This window comes from Lycorma delicatula, chromosome 12, assembly GCF_047948215.1.
Source record: "Lycorma delicatula isolate Av1 chromosome 12, ASM4794821v1, whole genome shotgun sequence".
Lineage (NCBI taxonomy): Eukaryota > Metazoa > Arthropoda > Insecta > Hemiptera > Fulgoridae > Lycorma > Lycorma delicatula.
The window spans coordinates 59,043,480-59,063,523 of record NC_134466.1 but is presented as its reverse complement, the minus strand read 5'-3'; the positions used below and the strand labels follow the sequence as shown (position 1 = coordinate 59,063,523).

Here is a 20,044-nt window from a genome sequence, read left to right as displayed (position 1 = left end):
GTTTCAAATATCTGGGGGGAAACAATAAAATATAATAGTATGGATATAGTGGCAATAGAAGCGAGAATAAACAAATTGGATAAATACATTTCCTAACCAAAGATACCTACAATATCTCAAAAAGGGCCAAATTCAATCATTACCCCATTGTGGTGGGACTAGTGGTCTATATGGAAGTGATATGTTACACCTTACCAACCTGGAACTGTTAAAGAAAATAGAGAAAAGAACGAGAACAATCCTAAGCCCCAAGAAAACAACAGAAGGATAGAGACTGAAATCCAACCAAGAACTGTAAGAAGAAATAGAGAATATCAAAAAAGCAATAAGAAGAAAGGGACTGAGTTTCCTGAGCAATGTGTACAGAATGGTTGAACAGAGACTAAATAAACAAATATTCATTATATTCTGGGTAAAAAAAGAGTGACTATGGGTACTTATAGCAAAAGAAGAAATAAGATAGAAAGCTATTCAGTTAAAGTTGAGTTTGAAACACGAAAAAGAATGATATCAAAATGAAATGGTTAGAAGAGAGAAAGACTAAACACGCAGCAAAAATGAAATGTTGGGAGAAAAAAAAAAGAAACTAGAAGAAATGATATTTGCAAGGTCCACAGTTCGCCTAACCACAAAAAAAAAAAAAAAAAAAACAGATTTATTACAGCCAATGAGCTAGGAATTAATTACAGTAATGAAACAAAAATACACATAAAGTTTATTATTATACTCCCTAAAAAAGTCAGAATAAGTTTTCAAGATAAAAAATAAGTTGTCAGATCATTGTTTGGTACCCATGAATCATGTAGAATGGTATTTTAAAAAAATTAAATGTCAATTTATCATTGTATTTATATTTATAAATGTGCAATTTTTACAAAAAAAAAATCTTATTCTTAAAAAGATAAGAACAAATCAGATCTCTAACAAACCAGATAACAGACCTGTTTTTGTGTAACTTAAACAATACTTCCGCTTACAAGAAAGGGGCTTATTATGATTCCAATGCCATTATAATAAATTGCCAAACCATTTAAAAAATCTTCCTACCAATTTATTTAAAAAAATATCATCATGTAATAAATATGACAGATTTTTTTTATACATGTCTTTCAACACTATCAGTAATTTCTAATTTAATTATTTATTATTCAATAATAAATTGTTATTATTTCCACAAACACCATATGTAATAATTACACTGCATATAATCTAATTTGTTACATTATTCTAAGATTTAAAAACTATTTTAATAAATACACTGCTACTATTATGATATATTAGCAAGTTAGATTTATTAGTCATAGATTTATAATATATATAATTATATATATGTTATGGATCTTTTATGTGGCATTTATATTATAAGTAATTTTATGTGACAAATATTTTATTTATTAGAATGATTTTGATAAGTCAAAGAATATTTAATTTAATATTTAACTCATATATATATATATTATATATATATATTATATTTTAATATTTTATTTTTTAAACAATATTTCATTTTAGAACTGTTGTAGAATGCTTTAAATATATACTCACACTGATGACCAGCAGTTTATGTCTTAATTGTAATTTTAATATCTCAAACAAGAACTCTTATCTACTGCATGTATTTTTTTTTCATTGTAGTAGTCTTTTTTTTACATTACTGTTACTATTGACACTCACTGGCTATCGATTGATACAAACCAACATCTCGATTAAATCACAACAAAAACACAATCTCTTCCTAAGATGTTATAAACAAAAATTACAGCAGTGATTTAATACATAATTTGTATTACACTTCATATCATTCTGTTACAAAAAGTACAAGGTATGTTAAAAAAAGATGAAACATTTGTTACAGGATGTCAACTGGTGCACAGACCCAATAATTAATACTGACTAGCAGTAATCTTCATAAACACATGGCATTTGATGTGTCATATTATCACTGTTAGTTTATTAACTGGAATAGTTCGAATAAACACTTGAACTAATCTTTGTTATATTTTTAACAAAAAGTGAAAGATCTTAAAAAGCAACATGTTCTGTTTAATTTTGCTTCAAACTTGGTAAAACATTCAGAGATTTTTAATGGTTCAGGAAGGATTTAGGATTGTAGTCCGTTCATACTGAGCAGATTACATTACAAATGGTTCAATTGTTTTAAACGTAGCAAAACATCAACCGATAAAAATCCCAGACATGGATGAACTTCCATATCAACAACTGATGATAACATTGATGCATTTTGTGAAGATTACTGCTTAAATAACTGAGATACTGCTGAGAAATCATCATGAGGATAGGATTATGCCATATAATTTTAATGGAAAAACTTTATACATGTTGCATCTGCAAACTTTATACTAAATTTGTTGAATAATAACGATGAATAAAATCACATTAACATCAGTGAAGACTTTCTTGACATAACAATGTTGATGAAAAGTATTTGAAAAGCATTATAACAGAAGATGAGGCTTAGGTTCATGGTTGTGATATGGAAATCACAATCATTGGAGAGGATGAGGAAAAATAAACTCTACAAAAAAAGCCCAAATGAATCCATCAAACATAAAGGTATTAGTTTTCTTTGACTGGAAAGGCTTGGTCCATTATGAATTTGTTTCATGAGGTCAAATAGTAATTAAGGAGCTCTACATGTAAATGTTCAGTATTTAAGGATTTTAGTATATAGAAAGAAGCCTGTGCTGTGAGATATTTTATTATACATTTTAGTTTAATTTCTTATAAACAAAAGTTAAAAATTTTAAATTAAAATAATTTAAAAATCAATACTTCATTGATCTCTATAGTCGGGTGATAGCGGCTTTACATCTCAAGGTTCTGAGTTCAAGCCTCCCCAGTCAAGTATGTAATTTTTTATACACTACAAAATTCATTATAGACATTATAAGTTAAATATTACAATAGAAAATTTATTTTGATATTGTGCTTTGTGTCACATCAGTCTAGTGACTGATTATAAAAAAAATAAAAACCATGCAAAACAATAGAAAATTACATTTTGAATTTTCTCATATCAATCATAACTAATGTATAAAACAAATTGTCATGAGAAAATTTAAAAATTTAAAAAAAAATACAGAATTTTAAAATTATTTCTCTAACATATAATTATATTGAAATTAGTTTATATCATGAAAAAAAAACAGCATTATAACAAGTCAAGAGTAAACTGGAGACAAAAATTTTAATAAAAATAAAATAACTACAAACTGTCATATTATAAAAATTATTATAATAGTACTTACCAGTCATTTGGGTCAAGGTGACGCCAATGAGAGAATAGGCCCGGTTCACAATAGTCTAATAATGAGCTAAGGTATATGCCTGAATTCCAGTCAGTTGTAAAATTAGATACTTTACATTCTGGTAACACTGCCTGAAATAAATATATCATTTATTAAACAATAAAATTCAATTAATGGAAATAAAATACATACTTATTTAAATTTTATCTATAATTATTTAAAATACAATATTTAATAATATTTTTGAATGTTATGCAAAATTGCAGAAAATTATAGTCCATTATTTTAATTATTGTCAGTCTGTTTGTTTTAATTTATTTAACAATTCATCAGACATGTCACAGAACCAATTTAGTAAAAATTAACAGAAAGAATTAATTTTAATCTTAACGGAAAAATACTGCACTTTGTCTTCTAAACTAATTATAACCAACCCACTAATTCTGATAAAAAAAAAGCTAGCAAAGTTTTACATAAGTTTCCTTGGCTTTGCCTTTGACAGATTTTTATTTTAAATATGCCAAAGGATTTTTTAATATTAATGACTTAATCTATACTGTTGTATAAAGAGGAAGAAGGTTTTGTATAAAAATTACTTTAAATAAAAAAATTATATATATATGGTAGTAGTGAAGATTTGCCAGTTAAAGCACAAACATTAATGAATTGAATTAATGAACTGTGAGCCTTTATCACTGTCTGAGCTGGGTTTGAACTGAATCAATCGAATGAATAATATGATAAAAATAATAGAATTAAATTTACGTTAATATTAAATAAATTAAAAAGATTTCTGTTTAACAATAATGGGCTTCCTGTGGGGACTGCGTGTGAGGCTAGAGTGGTGAGGTATGCGAGCATCTCGTGGGAGGCTACACCAATCATCAACATCGACTGGTAACAAACAAGATATCCCCTGGGCACTGTTTTGGAAGGTGGAATGGGGTGTTCTTTTAATATCTCTGCAAAAAATTGTGCAATTTTCAAAACTCAAACGAGGAATTTGTTAGTAAGTTGAAAGCTAACTTTTGCATGCGTAAGTACACCCTTGATCTAACAGATCACAGTTATTCAGAAATGGATATATATAAAGTCTGTTTGTTTGTTATCGCATCATGTAAGAACCAACCGACTAATTACTTTCAAATTTGTAAGATAGATTTTTGTATCTCAGGGTAGGTTTTAAGCCATCAACTGAGTCCCTCGCTCCCTTGAAGGTTAAAAATATTCATTATTTTTTTGTTCCCAAGGAGGGTAAAGTTGTTAATTGAAGATATTCATTTAGGAAAAAATAAATTAATCCTTCATAATTACATCTCTGCCACCAGGCAAAGAAATATTATGATCTTTTGACGTTAAAGGTGTGTGAACTTTAGTTATCATAGTTACTAGAGTCCCAAGGGTTCAGGTTCTGGCTAGATAGGCCGGCTAGTTATTCAATATTTACAGTATGATTATAAAATGTTCTTCAAAGATTGGGTCCAATTTGATGACCCCCCTTGATCAAATCACATTTTTACCTTAAAAAATTATGCAGTACAAAATACAATTGATAAAAAAATCAACATTCTTAAAAAATGTTGAATCCCAGTTGAGGGATTTTGATCCAGAAAGTAAATGAGGCATTTTTATCAGAAAAATTATGCTATAAGAGTATAATGCAAAAAAAAAAAATGGTGAAGATGTTTGGGCTCCATTTGACCTCCTCCAAAGCTATCTCATATAACATTTTAAATAACAGTTACAATTTGAAAAACAGATGAAATTATACAACTTTTTAAACTTCTTAAGTCAGTTCCCACAGGAATTAATTGTTTTTTAAATTCTCATATCGTCGACAAAATAACTAAATAAAGTTAGATTTTTAATCTTGAAAATTCAAATAAAAAAAAATTGAAATTTAAACTCCCGGTTTAAAAAGAAAGACAATATAATTAACTGCAAAAATTTATTATTACATCAATTTGTAACTTATTTATTTTACTTTTAAGATAACTAAACAAACACATAACAATTGTCATAACATAAACTACCGTAACAAATGATAACAATAGTCACACTTATCACAATAGTCACAAAATAATAAATTATTGTTGCATTTATAATATTATCTAAAAATAAAAAAATAATAATATTACCTTTAACCAAGCCAACATCAATTTCCTTGGTGGAAATTTAGATCTACCAATTTGATAATGAACTATTAAAGACCATATTAATCCTAGAATTAATTTTTGATTGCCGTTTACAATATCCACATTTCCTGAAAAAAAATAAATAAATAAAACCCAAAAAAATTTAATTTACAATAAAATTATCCTTACATACAAGGTAATAACAATTTCCCTTGCTAATAATAAAGATTTTTTTGATTAGAATATATTAAATTCTCATGAAAAACACTACATATTGGGAAATATAACTGTAGTTTTGGGATATTTAATAAATTAAGACAAGGTGATGGAATATCTCAATTAATTTTCAGTTTGGTTGTACAAGAAGGAATGAGAAAAATTATCATTCAAATAACATTAGGCAAACATGGGAAATTGATGTTAATATTATTAAAAATAAAACAAAACAGAAGATACGAGAAGTTATCTGTAAAATAAAGACAGTTTCATTGTAAAAAATTGTTTAAATATTTTTTATTTCTCTTAAACTGCATACCTTATACTACTTCTCTATACAACCGCCACATGAATTAAGACATTTATCGTAACGATACACCAGTTTCAATATACCATCGTCGTGTTCTTTTGTGGCCAGTCCATTTAGCCACTGATCAACAGCATTTTTAAGTTTATCGTCAATCGTGAATTGCTTCCATTCAAAAATAGTTTCAATTTCCCAAACAAATGGTAATCAGAAGGAGCTAAGTCCGGACTATATGATGGGTGACCGTAAATTTCCCACCTAAATGTTCTCAGTAAATCACGTATGGGATCTGCAACATGTGGACGTGTATCGTGCAGCAAGTCGACGCCGTCAGTCAGCCGTTCACGTCGCCAATTATTTTGAATGGCGCGCCATAACTTACGTAGAGTTTCGCAGTTTTTGGCACTAAACTAACGAATTAACAAAGCTAAGTGTGCGGGCACATTGTCGTGGTGAAGAAACCACGATTTATCTCGCCACAACTCTGGTCTCTTTTTGCGAATTTTTTTTTACCTAACCTTTGTAAAACGCCTTGATAGTACGCATGGTTCACCGTTTCATCTTGAGGAAAGAATTCAAAGAGCTCAATTCAATTAAAATCGGAGAAACAGGGAGCATCACTGACAACGGATCGAGATTGACATCCTTTCTTGGGGCAGAGATTCTTTACCAGTCCATTGAGATGATTGAAGTTTTGTTTCGATGTTAACCGTAAACTTAGCTTTCGTCTCCCGTTATGATCCTTTGCATGAATGTTTCATCGTCATCGGTTCGTTCAAAAAGTCACCGATAAACGTACACGCGATGTTCTTTCTGCTGTTCGATCATAAAACGAGGAACAAACTTTGCTGCAACTAGATCCACGCTTAATTTTTCAGTCAAAATGTCATGGCATGATCCAATCGAGATGCTAACCTCTTCTTCAAGTTCTCTGACAGTCGATCGGCGATTTGCACGCACTAGATCGTTGATTTTCTAAACGCGGGTGTCATCAATTAAAATCGAAGGTCTTCGTGGTCGAGGTCATCTTCAATCGACTGACGATTACTTTTAAATCGTGAAAATCAGTAGTAACATTGCGTACTACCCAAAGCATCACCTCCGTAAGCTTCTTTCAAAAGTTCAAACGTTTGTGAGAAGTTTTCCCCAGTTTCACGCTAAATTTTACGTTGTATCGTTACTCCCGAAAATCGCAGATTACAAAAACTTAATTAATAACACTTAAACATGATACATTTAAATAACAATAATATGAAAACTAAACGAGATATCGATAATCCAAGAACAAGTTATTAAAGAGGAGGTTATGCGGAACACAATGCTGCCAACCGCACATCACTAAATATCTCCGCTGGCGCGTAATTAATAATGTTCGGTTATTTTCTGACCAGACCTCCGTAAATTTATTATTATAATATCATTACTAATTATATCCTACGGAATTTGATATTTTTTTTTAAACAGATTATTTCCAACAAATGTTTCTTAAATTTTCCTTATAAGTTTTATAGGAAAAACTTATGAAAATTTCTATTTTAAAATTTTTCAAGCTAAGAAGGTCTAAAAAACATTTCCAAAAATCCTGATAGCTAAAATGTTGAACGATCTATATACTTTTCTTTTATAGCTACGCTGTAGAAACAGGAATAGTGTTATATCCGAAAAGTAAATTGACATTCTACATTAATCATAAGAAGAGTTTACTAACTAACAAACGGTTCCGGGGCTAAATATTTTTTCATAAATTATAAAATTCCTTTCTCGTTACTAAAAAAACAATAAGGAATGTAATTGTAATTAGGTGTTAACTTGTAATACAATGAGTAAATAAACAAATAAATAAATATAGAAAAAAAAAGTTGTGAACGATCGGGTGTGGTCAACCCCAACAACTGTATTACTGTACTGCCGAAATGATTTAATTAAACACACACACAAGCACGCACACACAAATATATAAAATAATAGTGATGAGGAAGGGGAAGATAGAAAGAACACCTACTTTGATCGCAGATCAGCTGGTTTTACATTACCATACACTCATCCTACACAACGACCCATACATTTATGTAAAAAAAAAATCTATTTCTGTTCAGTTCTTCAATCCTGATGACCTTATTTGGTGTAACAAATATAATAAGTTACTATAATACCTTAATCCACCGATTCGGTTCCATTTAATTACATATTACTGAAATATAAGTTAAGTAACGGTCTTTATATTTAAAGCATTTATATCTTACAATGTTGTACTAATTTTTTTAAATTATTAATTAAAAATATATTTTTTTAACAAATTAATAATAAACAGTATATTTAATAATAAAAAAATCTGATGTGGGCACCACATCACTTCCCTGTACGCCTATTAAATTACATATACACATTTTTAAAAGTACATAAAATTTTATTTCCCTGATAACTTCTGATTTTTTTTTAATTTTTATTATTGAATTATTATTTATTGTAAAATTTTCTTTACATTCCGAGGTTAATAATTATTAATAAATAAATAAATTTAAATTCAAATAAAAGGAGATGAAGTCGGATTTGAACCGATGTGTCGGTAAATTATTTAGTTGAGGTGCCTCACCCCGAAATCACAAAAAAACATATCAAATTCATTTAAAATTAATATTTATTCATTTAATGATTTATTTTTGGTGTCGGAAAATAAAAAATTAATAAAAATTTACATAGTGATACAAATAACACATAACACAATGAAAATCGAAAAAAATACTTATATCATAGTGAAACAATATATTTAAAGATATAAACAATCATGAAAATAAGTAATATAATCTAACCAAACTTAACCTATGCTCGCTAATCTTGACTACTCAACACTAATGTTTTGATTATTTAATTAATAAATAATTGACCCACCGGGTTGGTCTAGTGGTTAACGCGTCTTCGAAAATCAGCTCATTTGGAAATCGAGAGTTACAGCGTTCAAGTCCTAGTAAAACCAGTTATTTTTACATGGATTTGAATACTAGATCGTGGATACCGGTGTTCTTTTGGTGTTCATTTATAGACTTAGAAAAGGCATTCGATAACGTAGACTGGAATAAAATATTCAGCAATTTAAAAAAATTAGGGTTCAAATACAGAGGTAGAAGAACAATTGCTAACATTTACAGGAACCAAACAGCAACAGTAATAATTGAAGAACATAAAAAAGAAGCCGTAATAAGAAAGGGAGTCCGACAAGGATGTTCCCTATCACCGTTACTTTTTAATCTTTACATAGAACTAGCAGTTAATGATGTTAAAGAACAATTTAGATTCGGAGTAACAGTACAAGGTGAAAAGATAAAGATGCTACGATTTGCTGATGATATAGTAATTCTAGCCGAGAGTAAAAAGGATTTAGAAGAAACAATGAACGGCATGGATGAAGTCCTACGCAAGATCTATCGCATGAAAATAAACAAGAACAAAAAAAAAGTAATGAAATGTAGTAGAAATAACAAAGATGGACTACTACTGAATTTTAAAATAGGAGGAGAAAAGATTATGGAGGTAGAAGAAGTTTGTTATTTGGGAAGTAGAATTACTAAAGATGGACGAAGCAGGAGCGATATAAAATGCCGAATAGCACAGGCGAAACGAGCCTTCAGTCAGAAATATAATTTTTTTACATCAAAAATTAATTTAAATGTCAGGAAAAGATTTTTGAAAGTGTATGTTTGAAGTGTCGCTTTATATGGAAGTGAAACTTGGACGATCGGAGTATCTGAGAAGAAAAGATTTGAAGCTTTTGAAATGCGGTGCAATAGGAGAATGTTAAAAATCAGACGGGTGAATAAAGTGACAAATGAAGAGGTGTTGCAGAAAATCGATGAAGAAAGAAGCATTTGGAAAAATATAGCTAAAAGAAGAGACAAGACTCTTAGGCCACATATTAAGGCATCCTGGAATAGTCGCTTTAATATTGGAGGAACAGGTAAAAGGAAAAAAAGTGCGCAGGCAGGCCACGTTTGGAATATGTAAAACAAATTTTTAGGGATGTAGGATGTAGGGAGTATACCGAAATGAAACGACTAGCACTAGATAGGGAATCTTGGAGAGATGCATCAAACCAGTCAAATGACTGAAGACATAAAAAAATGAGTTAGGTTAGGATCAGCTCTTGATGATTGCGGTTGCGTTTTTCTTGCTCCGAGTGTTCGTGGTTATTATTGCAGTTTTCGTTAATAGTTCTGTTACTTTTTCGTTTTTAGTAGTTATGTTGCGGTTTTGTTGAGTTTTCGTTTTTTTTTTTTATTGCATCACCGTGTAAATTTTTACTAATTTTCTATTTTCCGACACCCGAAATACATCATAAAATGAAAAAAATATTAATTTTGAATGAATTTGATATAATTTTGTAATTTCGGGGTGAGACACCTCAACTAAATAATAACCGATGTGCCTTCCACTTGTAAGATCCAAATATTTCATTAACATTTTATTTGGTTATAAGTGAAACCAATGAAAATAAGTACCACTTAGATATATGGTTAAGCTGTCAATGAGAGCTTATTATTGCACTTAAGAAAAAGTCCAAATCCAATTTTTTCTCAATATTAGGCTTTTTTGGGACACTATTGGTTTAGTCAATCAAAAAGGGAGGCGCACAACTAGATGTTACAACAGTTCTAAATTAAAAATTTCAACATTCTATTGCTAATCATTTTTGAGTTATGAGAGGTACATACGTCACGCCGAAATTAGTCAAAATGGATATTTCCGTTTAAATCTGAAAACCGAAATTTTTCGCGATAACAATACTTCCTTGTACTAAAAAAAACTGACAACAAAGTTGTAATACATTTTTGGCATTGGCTATTTATTCTTATATATTGGAAAAATAATATGTGAAAATAAATTACCTAAACGTTTCTTTTTTGGAGTGGGGGGGGGAGATAATTTATGATGAAGGTTTTATTGTAAAATTATTATTATATGTTTAAATAAACCCAAAAAATGTAAAAAGTCAGAATTTTTTTCTGCTCTCACCTTCAAAATCAGCTTCCAAGAATTCTTTTTATTTTTCTACGTTTACTATATTAAATAGAAGAAGAATAAAGTTCCAGTGAAAAAGGTACAATCAATGTAAAGTTACAGATTGTTTTTTTGGGTGGGGGTGAATTATGATAAAATCTTTCTGGAATAAAATGTTCAGCATTTTAAAAAAATTAGGGTTCAAATACAGAGATAGAAGAACAATTGCTAACATGTACAGGAACCAAACAGCAACAATAACAATTGAAGAACATAAGAAAGAAGCCCTAATAACAAAGGGAGTCCGACAAGGATGTTCCCTATCTCCGTTACTTTTTAATCTTTACATGGAACTAGCAGTTAATGATGTTAAAGAACAATTTAGATTCGGAGTAACAGTACAAGGTGAAAAGATAAAGATGCTACGATTTGCTGATGATATAGTAATTCTAGCCGAGAGTAAAAAGGATTTAGAAGAAACAATGAACGGCATAGATGAAGTCCTACGCAAGAACTATCGCATGAAAATAAACAAGAACAAAACAAAAGTAATGAAATGTAGTAGAAATAACAAAGATGGACCGCTGAATGTGAAAATAGGAGGAGAAAAGATTATGGAGGTAGAAGAATTTTGTTATTTGGGAAGTAAAATTACTAAAGATGGACGAAGCAGGAGCGATATAAAATGCCGAATAGCACAAGCTAAACGAGCCTTCAGTAAGAAATATAATTTGTTTACATCAAAAATGAATTTAAATGTCAGGAAAAGATTTTTGAAAGTGTATGTTTGGAGTGTCGCTTTATATGGAAGTGAAACTTGGACAATCGGAGTATCTGAGAAGAAAAGATTAGAAGCTTTTGAAATGCGGTGCTATAGGAGAATGTTAAAAATCAGATGGGTGGATAAAGTGACAAATGAAGAGGTATTGCGGCAAATAGATGAAGAAAGAAGCATTTGGAAAAATATAGTTAAAAGAAGAGACAGACTTATAGGCCACATACTAAGGCATCCTGGAATAGTCGCCTTAATATTGGAAGGACAGGTAGAAGGGAAAAATTGTCTAGGCAGGCCACGTTTGGAGTATGTAAAACAAATTGTTGGGGATGTAGGATGTAGAGGGTATACTGAAATGAAACGACTAGCACTAGATCTTGGAGAGCTGCATCAAACCAGTCAAATGACTGAAGACAAAAAAAAAAAAGTATTATTACTACAAGTCTATTATTTATATTATTAACAATTTAAATAAACCAAAAATTTTGAAAATTCAAAAAATTAATATTTTTAAACTATTGTCAGTTCTCCTCCACCCCCAATATTCCCCAAAATTTGTTTTTTTTGGGAGGGGCATTTATTTAAAAAACTTCGGTTAAAAATATTTAATAAATAAAAAGATAGCTTTTTCGATTTTTGTGGAAGGGATAAATTTGGGGCAAAATGTTTTTAAAAATGGTAAGATGTTTTTAAACGGTTATGGTAGCAAAATTTAAAATAAAATGACCCCAAAAAACTATCTACTCCCACCGGGAGATATTGACCTTAAAAGTTTACCTACAACAAACTGCCCCTTATATATAAATCTTCTTACATAATTTCATTAAAATCGATTAAAACCAGTCAAAGTTAAGTTTCAGACATGCCAACACACTTACATACATTACTTACAAACATTATCCCCCTCCCCACCGTGTTGTTTGTTTTTTGAGGTCCTTAAATATGAAACGTGTAGATATGCAAAAAAACCCATATCTCATTTTTTGAGTGATTTGCTTCTTGCCACATAGTTCTAGAGCTACGATGCCAGGAAATTAAAAATTATGATTTAAGTCTTCATTAATTATTTTAATTTTAAATACATAAAGATACTAAATGAAGGTAAAAATTGGCCCACATACACACGAATCTGAACAAAATTTCATCCAAATTGGTTTAATCAATCAAAATAATTTTTTATTTTTTTTTAATCTCCGGAACCACCTTTAGGTATTACTTAAGAAGATGAGAAGAATGAAAATTTACGTAGGGTGTGAAAATGTCATGCCTGACCGGGATTCGAACCCGGGACCTCCGGACGAAAGGCCGAGACGCTACCATTCGCGCCACGGAGTCAAAAATTATTAAGCTTAAACAAGCCAACACACGAATATAAGTATGTACATACATACGACCATTACTTCCCTTTTTCTTTTGTTTTTTCAGGTCCATGGGTAATAACCCACCGGGTTGGTCTAGTGGTTAACGCGTCTTCCCAAATCAGCTGATTTGGAAGTCGAGAGTTACAGCGTTCAAGTCCTAGTAAAGTCAGTTATTTTTACACGGATTTGAATACTAGATGGTGGATACCGGTGTTCTTTGGTGGTTGGGTTTCAATTAACCACACATCTCAGGAACGGTCGAACTGAGAATGTACAAGACTACACTTCATTTACACTCATACATATCATCCTCATTCATCCTCTGAAGAATTATCTAAACGGTAGTTACCGGAGGCTAAGCAGGAAAAAAGAAGAAGGTCCATGGGTAATGAAAAATCTAGAAATAAAAAAATTTTTACGGAGTTGTGCACAAAAAGACCGACTTTCCGTTAATTTAATTTGGTTTTAATATATATATATATATATATAATTGAAGAACATCAGAAAGAAGCCGTTAAGAAAGGGAGTCCGAGAAGGATGTTCCCTATCACCGTTACTTTTTAATTTTTACATAGAACTAGCAGTTAATGATGTTAAAGAACAATTTAGATTCGGAGTAACAGTACAAGGTGAAAAGATAAAGATGCTACGATTTGCTGATGATATAGTAATTCTAACCGAAAGTAAAAAGGATTTAGAAGAAACAATGAACTGCATAGATGAAGTCCTACGCAAGAACTATCGCATGAAAATAAACAAATACAAAACAAAAGTAATGAAATGTATTAGAAATGACAAAGATGGACCAATGAATGTGAAAATAGGAGGAGAAAAATTATGGAGGTAGAAGAATTTTGTTATTTGGGAGGTAGAATTACTAAAGATGGACGAAGCAGGAGCGATATAAAATGTCGAATAGCACAAGCGAAACGAGCCTTCAATCAGAAATATAATTTGTTTATATCAAAAATTAATTTAAATGTCATGAAAAAAATTTTGAAAGTATATGTTTGGAGTGTCGCTTTATATGGAAGTGAAGCTTGGACAATCGGAGTATCTGAGAAGAAAACATTAGAAGCTTTTGTAATGTGGTGCTATAGGACAATGTTAAAAATCAGACGGGTGGATAAAGTGACAAATGAAGAGGTATTGCGGCAAATAGATGAAGAAAGAAGCGTTTGGAAAAATATAGTTAAAAGAAGAGACAGACTTATAGGTCACATACTAAGGCATCCTGGAATAGTCGCTTTAATATTGGAAGAACAGGTAGAAGGAAAAAATTGTGTAGGCAGGCCACGTTTGGAATGTGTAAAACAAATTGTTAGGGATGTAGCATTTAGGGGGTATACTGAAATGAAACGACTAGTACTAGATATGGAATCTTGGAGAGCTGCATCAAAGCAGTCAAACGACTGAAGACAAAAAAAAAAAATATATATATATTTTAATTAGATTTAATGTTGCTACATAATAGATACCGCAGGTAAAGAAACGTCAACGTTCCAATTTTGTAACATCATAACGAACCAGGGTTGTAACTTGCCCCGCTAATTTTTTTATTTATTTTAAATTGAGGGTAACTCAAGAACGACTCAACCAATCTTCATAAAATTTTCACACACACAACATCAGATACACTACTACAGCATATCCAAATTTCAGCGTAATTGATTCAGTAGTTTTGGAGATTTTCAAGCCACAAAATTTATACATAGACTAATATATATATATATATATATATATATATCAATAAGGAAATAAAAATTTAAGTAAATGGTACCGTACTTTTCTTCGGAAGTCGGTAAAAAACTTTTAAATAGTTTACAGAAGTTATAAATAATTAACAATGAAAAAAAATTTAAAACGTAATTCAAGAACAAAACATTTAAATCCATAAACTATGAATAATTAAATTAATTTTCAAAAGAAAAAATTTAATTTGAATTAAAAAATAAACATATGGTAATAGTAATAAAAGCATACCTTTATGTAAAATTTCACGATAAATAAAAAGTGAACGTATATCTCTCGACTACTCTTAAAACTAACTGGCATCACCGTTAGAATGAACCGTTAATATGCAGTAAGAAATATATTTATATTTACGTACTATATACAGAAGAATAAAGAACAAAGTGCATTCACGCTTAATGCCGCAGAAAGTGAAAGGAAGGTAAAACTATTCATAAGAGACTATACCACATTTATAGTTGATTGAACTCTTCGATTTGAGATTAAACAAAAAAATTAAAATCAACATTAAAAACATACTTTTTCTTTAACAAAAAATTGACTTTTTAAAATAAACTTTAATAACCTAAACTACCCGAAATTCTTCCGCCTTTTTTATTACCCCTTCGTCAAGGATAATGTTACCTTGAAAATATTCCTTTAAAAATCCTCCGTCAAAATTCTAACAAAAGAAAAAATACTTATAAAATTGTTATATACAGTGTATAACAAAAAAATAACCCGATTTCAAAGCCATGTGCAACCACCCAAGGTCAATAAATGAAATCTGCGCGTCGTAGAGTTTCAAATACCGGCCGCCAGATTTCAATACTAGTTAGCTCAAACATACGCTGATCTCAGTCGTAAACAACATGGCGTCTATGGACGAAAAGGCATTTTGTATTCTACAATTTAGCAAGACAAGGGTTCGTAATAACGATTCAGCGTGCGTTTCGACAGCATTTCAGGATCGATCCATCGTCAGCTAAGAACATACGTCGCTTGTAGATATAATTTAAAGAAACGGTGCGTTTATGTAAAGGGAAAGACTATCCTAACCCCGTAGGGGAAACACTCGTCTTCTGACGCTTCCGGTCACCACCCGTCGTTCCCAGCCCTGATGGGTTTTAACATCGGGAATCGTCTTTTTACATCTTTGAGACATCTTTTTACATCTCGTAGTAATAAACCGGGTCTCGTTAGAATGCAACCTATGTAAATGCCTCGGTAGACAATTACATCGGCGATTTTTTAAAAACTTAGCTTTAGCCTTCGCTGTAGGCCTCGTCCGGACATCTTAAATGTCCTAGGTGAAAAGACCAGGGCGACCATGCACTTCAGAGGAAAATTTACAACGAATTCAGAGGCTTTTCTGTGAAGCACGAAAAAATTCATTCGTTGTGTCAGTCGAGAACTTGCAGTTTCTCATATGACTTTGGCGTACGTTAAAACAATGCCTGCACTTTAGGCCGTACCATCAGAATGAGTGACAAAAGAAAATGTAAAGATTTATGTGATATGTTCTTAATCTATATGGAAAACGATGATTGATTCTTACCGCGATTAATTTTTAGAGATGAAACAACATTTTATTTTAGCGATAAAGCTTCACGTCACAATATTCGCGGATGGGGACTTGAGAATCCGCAAAAGATTGTATAACGGAAGCGAGATTTGCCAAAAGTTAATATTTTTTGTACGATTTCCTTTTAAAAACTTATCGCCCTTTTTGACGTGAAACGTCTTTAAAATTACACCGAAACATACGGGCAAAAGAACAGAAATTTGTAGCGTAACGTAAAGGTCTTTTTGATTTGCTCGGCATTTCTCCCGCCACTATAATATTCTGTCGCCCTAAAGCATACGACCAAATATCTGCGCCACAAACGGCTACTGAGCCTTGAACAGTTTAGCGACCATTCAATAGCTCTTAGAGCTTACCTAACAGCGTGAGCGGACTAAGCGCGGTGCCATACACCACCGGCTTACGTTCCCGACCGCTCAATTGTCATATATTGACTAAAATGGGTAGGCGCACCCCATCAACTACTAAAAATATATATGACATCCATAAATTGAAATTTATTTCGTCTAGAAAGCAATTCGCTGCCATGCCCAAATCGCTGAATGCCGGCAAGAACCTGTCCACCATATTAAAGCGGTTGGAGCCTTTAATTGAGTGGTGATCAGCCATATATATATATATATCTCTAGATTAGCTTCCCACAACAGTGCGGTAGGAGTCTTTTCCCTTAGGTAAACTACTGATGTCGGTTGAACAAAGCAACCACATCAAGGAACTCCCACACGGTCCGGCAATGCGGCTCTCGCTACATTGTCAGACCATCGTTATATTATCTTGCCTTAATAACTACCTAAATAACCTACCGGGTTGGTCTAGTGGTGAACGCGTTTTCCCAAATCAGCTGATTTGGAAGTCGAGAGTTCCAGCGTTCAAGCCCTAGTAAAGTCAGTTATTTTGACACGTATTTGAATACTAAATCGTGGATACGGTTGTTCTTTGGTAGTCGGGTTTCAATTAACCACACATCTCAGAAATGGTCGAACTGAGAATGTACAAGACTACACTCATACATATCATCCTCTGAAGTATTATCTGAAAAGTAATTACCGGAGGCTAAACAGGAAAAAGAAAAAATAACTCCCTAACTATTAGTCATTTTATAACTTACATTGTCATCTCGCCGATACGACTTTGAGTTTGCGTCAATGGAAACCGGGTTGACGGAGAGAGGGCACAGCTAAGATCGGCCAAAATTGGCGCTCTCGCTCATTTCCATTCAGTGTATAATGACAACGACATATCGTCCTAAAATTATTTTTTACCTTTCAGTGCGTTTAATTTAATAGTGGTATTTTAAACATTTTTTTACATATTTTTTTTAATTTATTTATGTGATTGTTTTTCTTCATAAAATAATGAACTATAATCAAAAAGTAGGCACCGGATTGTACCGATCACTAGCGGAAAATCCCGATTCGTTAGTATCAATTTCTAGAGTTAATCTCTAATTTAATTTTCGTTATATCAATTTTCATCATTCAAAAAGAATATTTTTACAGAAGAGATAATCAATTTTGGACACCTAGTGATCCCATTCCGAGATGTCGCCCGCCAGGACAATCCGCCCGGAGATCCTAGCTGCGGAGGCGTGCCTTAGGCAAGCCCTGCAACTAGTTATACAATAAATTAGCAGAATAATGTATCAAGTATTATAAAAAAGAAAAAAAATGACGGAATCACAAATTACAATAAAAATACAGTAAAATGTCAGCTGGAGTCAGGTTCCGTTGTCCCTAATAGGGCTAGTAGACATCAAATTTCACGGTGATACCTAATAATTATTATTACAAATCATATGTTTCCTTTTACGTAAAATATATACGTACATATAATGATATTTATCAGTCTATATTTTATCAAAATAATTACTATTATAATGCAAAGAAATACCGATGAATAAAAAAATAGGTTGAATTTTTTTTTCAATTAGTACCAGTTATACTTTCACAGCATACTTATTAGTTTGCGAATTAAATAAAATTAGGCTGTAACAGAAGTGAGCGCAAGAAAGCATAAACATTCCGGAAGACGGGAGAAGTTTTACGATAGTTACAACTAGATACAGATTCCTTCTCTACTAGAAAAAGAAAGTAGTCTTGAGAGATGCTAACTACAGCCGAGGTCTACTGCCGTATACCTGGTTTTACAAACGATTGTTTTTTTTTTCTTCTACTCTAAAGCAAAGTTCTTTCTGCTTATTAACTTCCTTTTTATCGGTTACTTGCTTTCTTTTATTTACTTCTTTTTTTCTATACAGGAAGAATGTATATTATAATCATTATAATTTACAGTTTTGAAATAAATAAATTAATATTTTATTCTGACCATAAAAACTAATCTTCTACACACACACATACATACATATATCCTATATATCATGAAGCTACATATATATATATATAAATATACATATACATATACATATATATATATATATATATATATATGTAGCTTCACTTCACTGACAATGTTTTTTTTTTTTTTAATAGCAAACTTATTTTTTATAAATAAAAAATATTTAATGAACAATATCAGCATTTTAAAAAAATTAGGGTTCAAATACAGAGATAGAAGAACAATTGCTAACATGTACAGGAACCAAACAGCAACAATAACAATTGAAGAACATAAGAAAGAAGCCCTAATAAGAAAGGGAGTCCGACAAGGATGTTCCCTATCTCCGTTACTTTTTAATCTTTACATGGAACTAGCAGTTAATGATGTTAAAGAACAATTTAGATTCGGAGTAACAGTACAAGGTGAAAAGATAAAGATGATACGATTTGCTGATGATATAGTAATTCTAGCCGAGAGTAAAAAGGATTTAGAAGAAACAATGAACGGCATAGATGAAGTCCTACGCAAGAACTATCGCATGAAAATAAACAAGAACAAAACAAAAGTAATGAAATGTAGTAGAAATAACAAAGATGGACCGCTGAATGTGAAAATAGGAGGAGAAAAGATTATGGAGGTAGAAGAATTTTGTTATTTGGGAAGTAGAATTACTAAAGATGGACCAAGCAGGAGCGATATAAAATGCCGAATAGCACAAGCTAAACGAGCCTTCAGTAAGAAATATAATTTGTTTATCTCAAATATATTTAAATGTCAGGAAAAGATTTTTGTATGCTTGGAGTGTCGCTTTATATGGAAGTGAAACTTGAACGATCGGAGTATCTGAGAAGAAAAGATTAGAAGCTTTTGAAATGCGGTGCTATAGGAGAATGTTAAAAATCAGATGGGTGGATAAAGTGACAAATGAAGAGGTATTGCGGCAAATAGATGAAGAAAGAAGCATTTGGAAAAATATAGTTAAAAGAAGAGACAGACTTATAGGCCACATACTAAGGCATCCTGGAATAGTCGCTTTAATATTGGAAGGACAGGTAGAAGGGAAAAATTGTGTAGGCAGGCCACGTTTGGAGTATGTAAAACAAATTGTTGGGGATGTAGGATGTAGAGGGTATACTGAAATGAAACGACTAGCACTAGATAGGGAATCTTGGAGAGCTGCATCAAACCAGTCAAATGACTGAAGACAAAAAAAAAAATGAACAATATTATATTTAGATTTTCATTAAATCCTGATAAAACGGTAAGTAAAAATTGTTATGAAAAATATTGAAGGAATATACGATAAACAACGAATTGTTGCCCAAAACTTAAATAA

At 31.4% G+C, this 20,044-nt stretch overlaps 1 protein-coding gene across 1 annotated transcript in view; it reads right to left on the bottom strand.

Moving 5' to 3' along the window:
• jbug (filamin-type immunoglobulin domains fbug) overlaps positions 1 to 20,044 on the bottom strand; it is a 302,727-nt gene that overhangs the window by 212,785 nt on the left and 69,898 nt on the right. Inside the window, exons 2-3 of the mRNA XM_075380319.1 lie at positions 5,408 to 5,532; positions 3,270 to 3,400 (exon numbers count right to left, since the gene is read on the bottom strand). Of these exons, the coding sequence (XP_075236434.1) occupies positions 3,270 to 3,400; positions 5,408 to 5,532 (256 nt within the window). The remainder of the gene's footprint in view (positions 1 to 3,269; positions 3,401 to 5,407; positions 5,533 to 20,044) is intronic.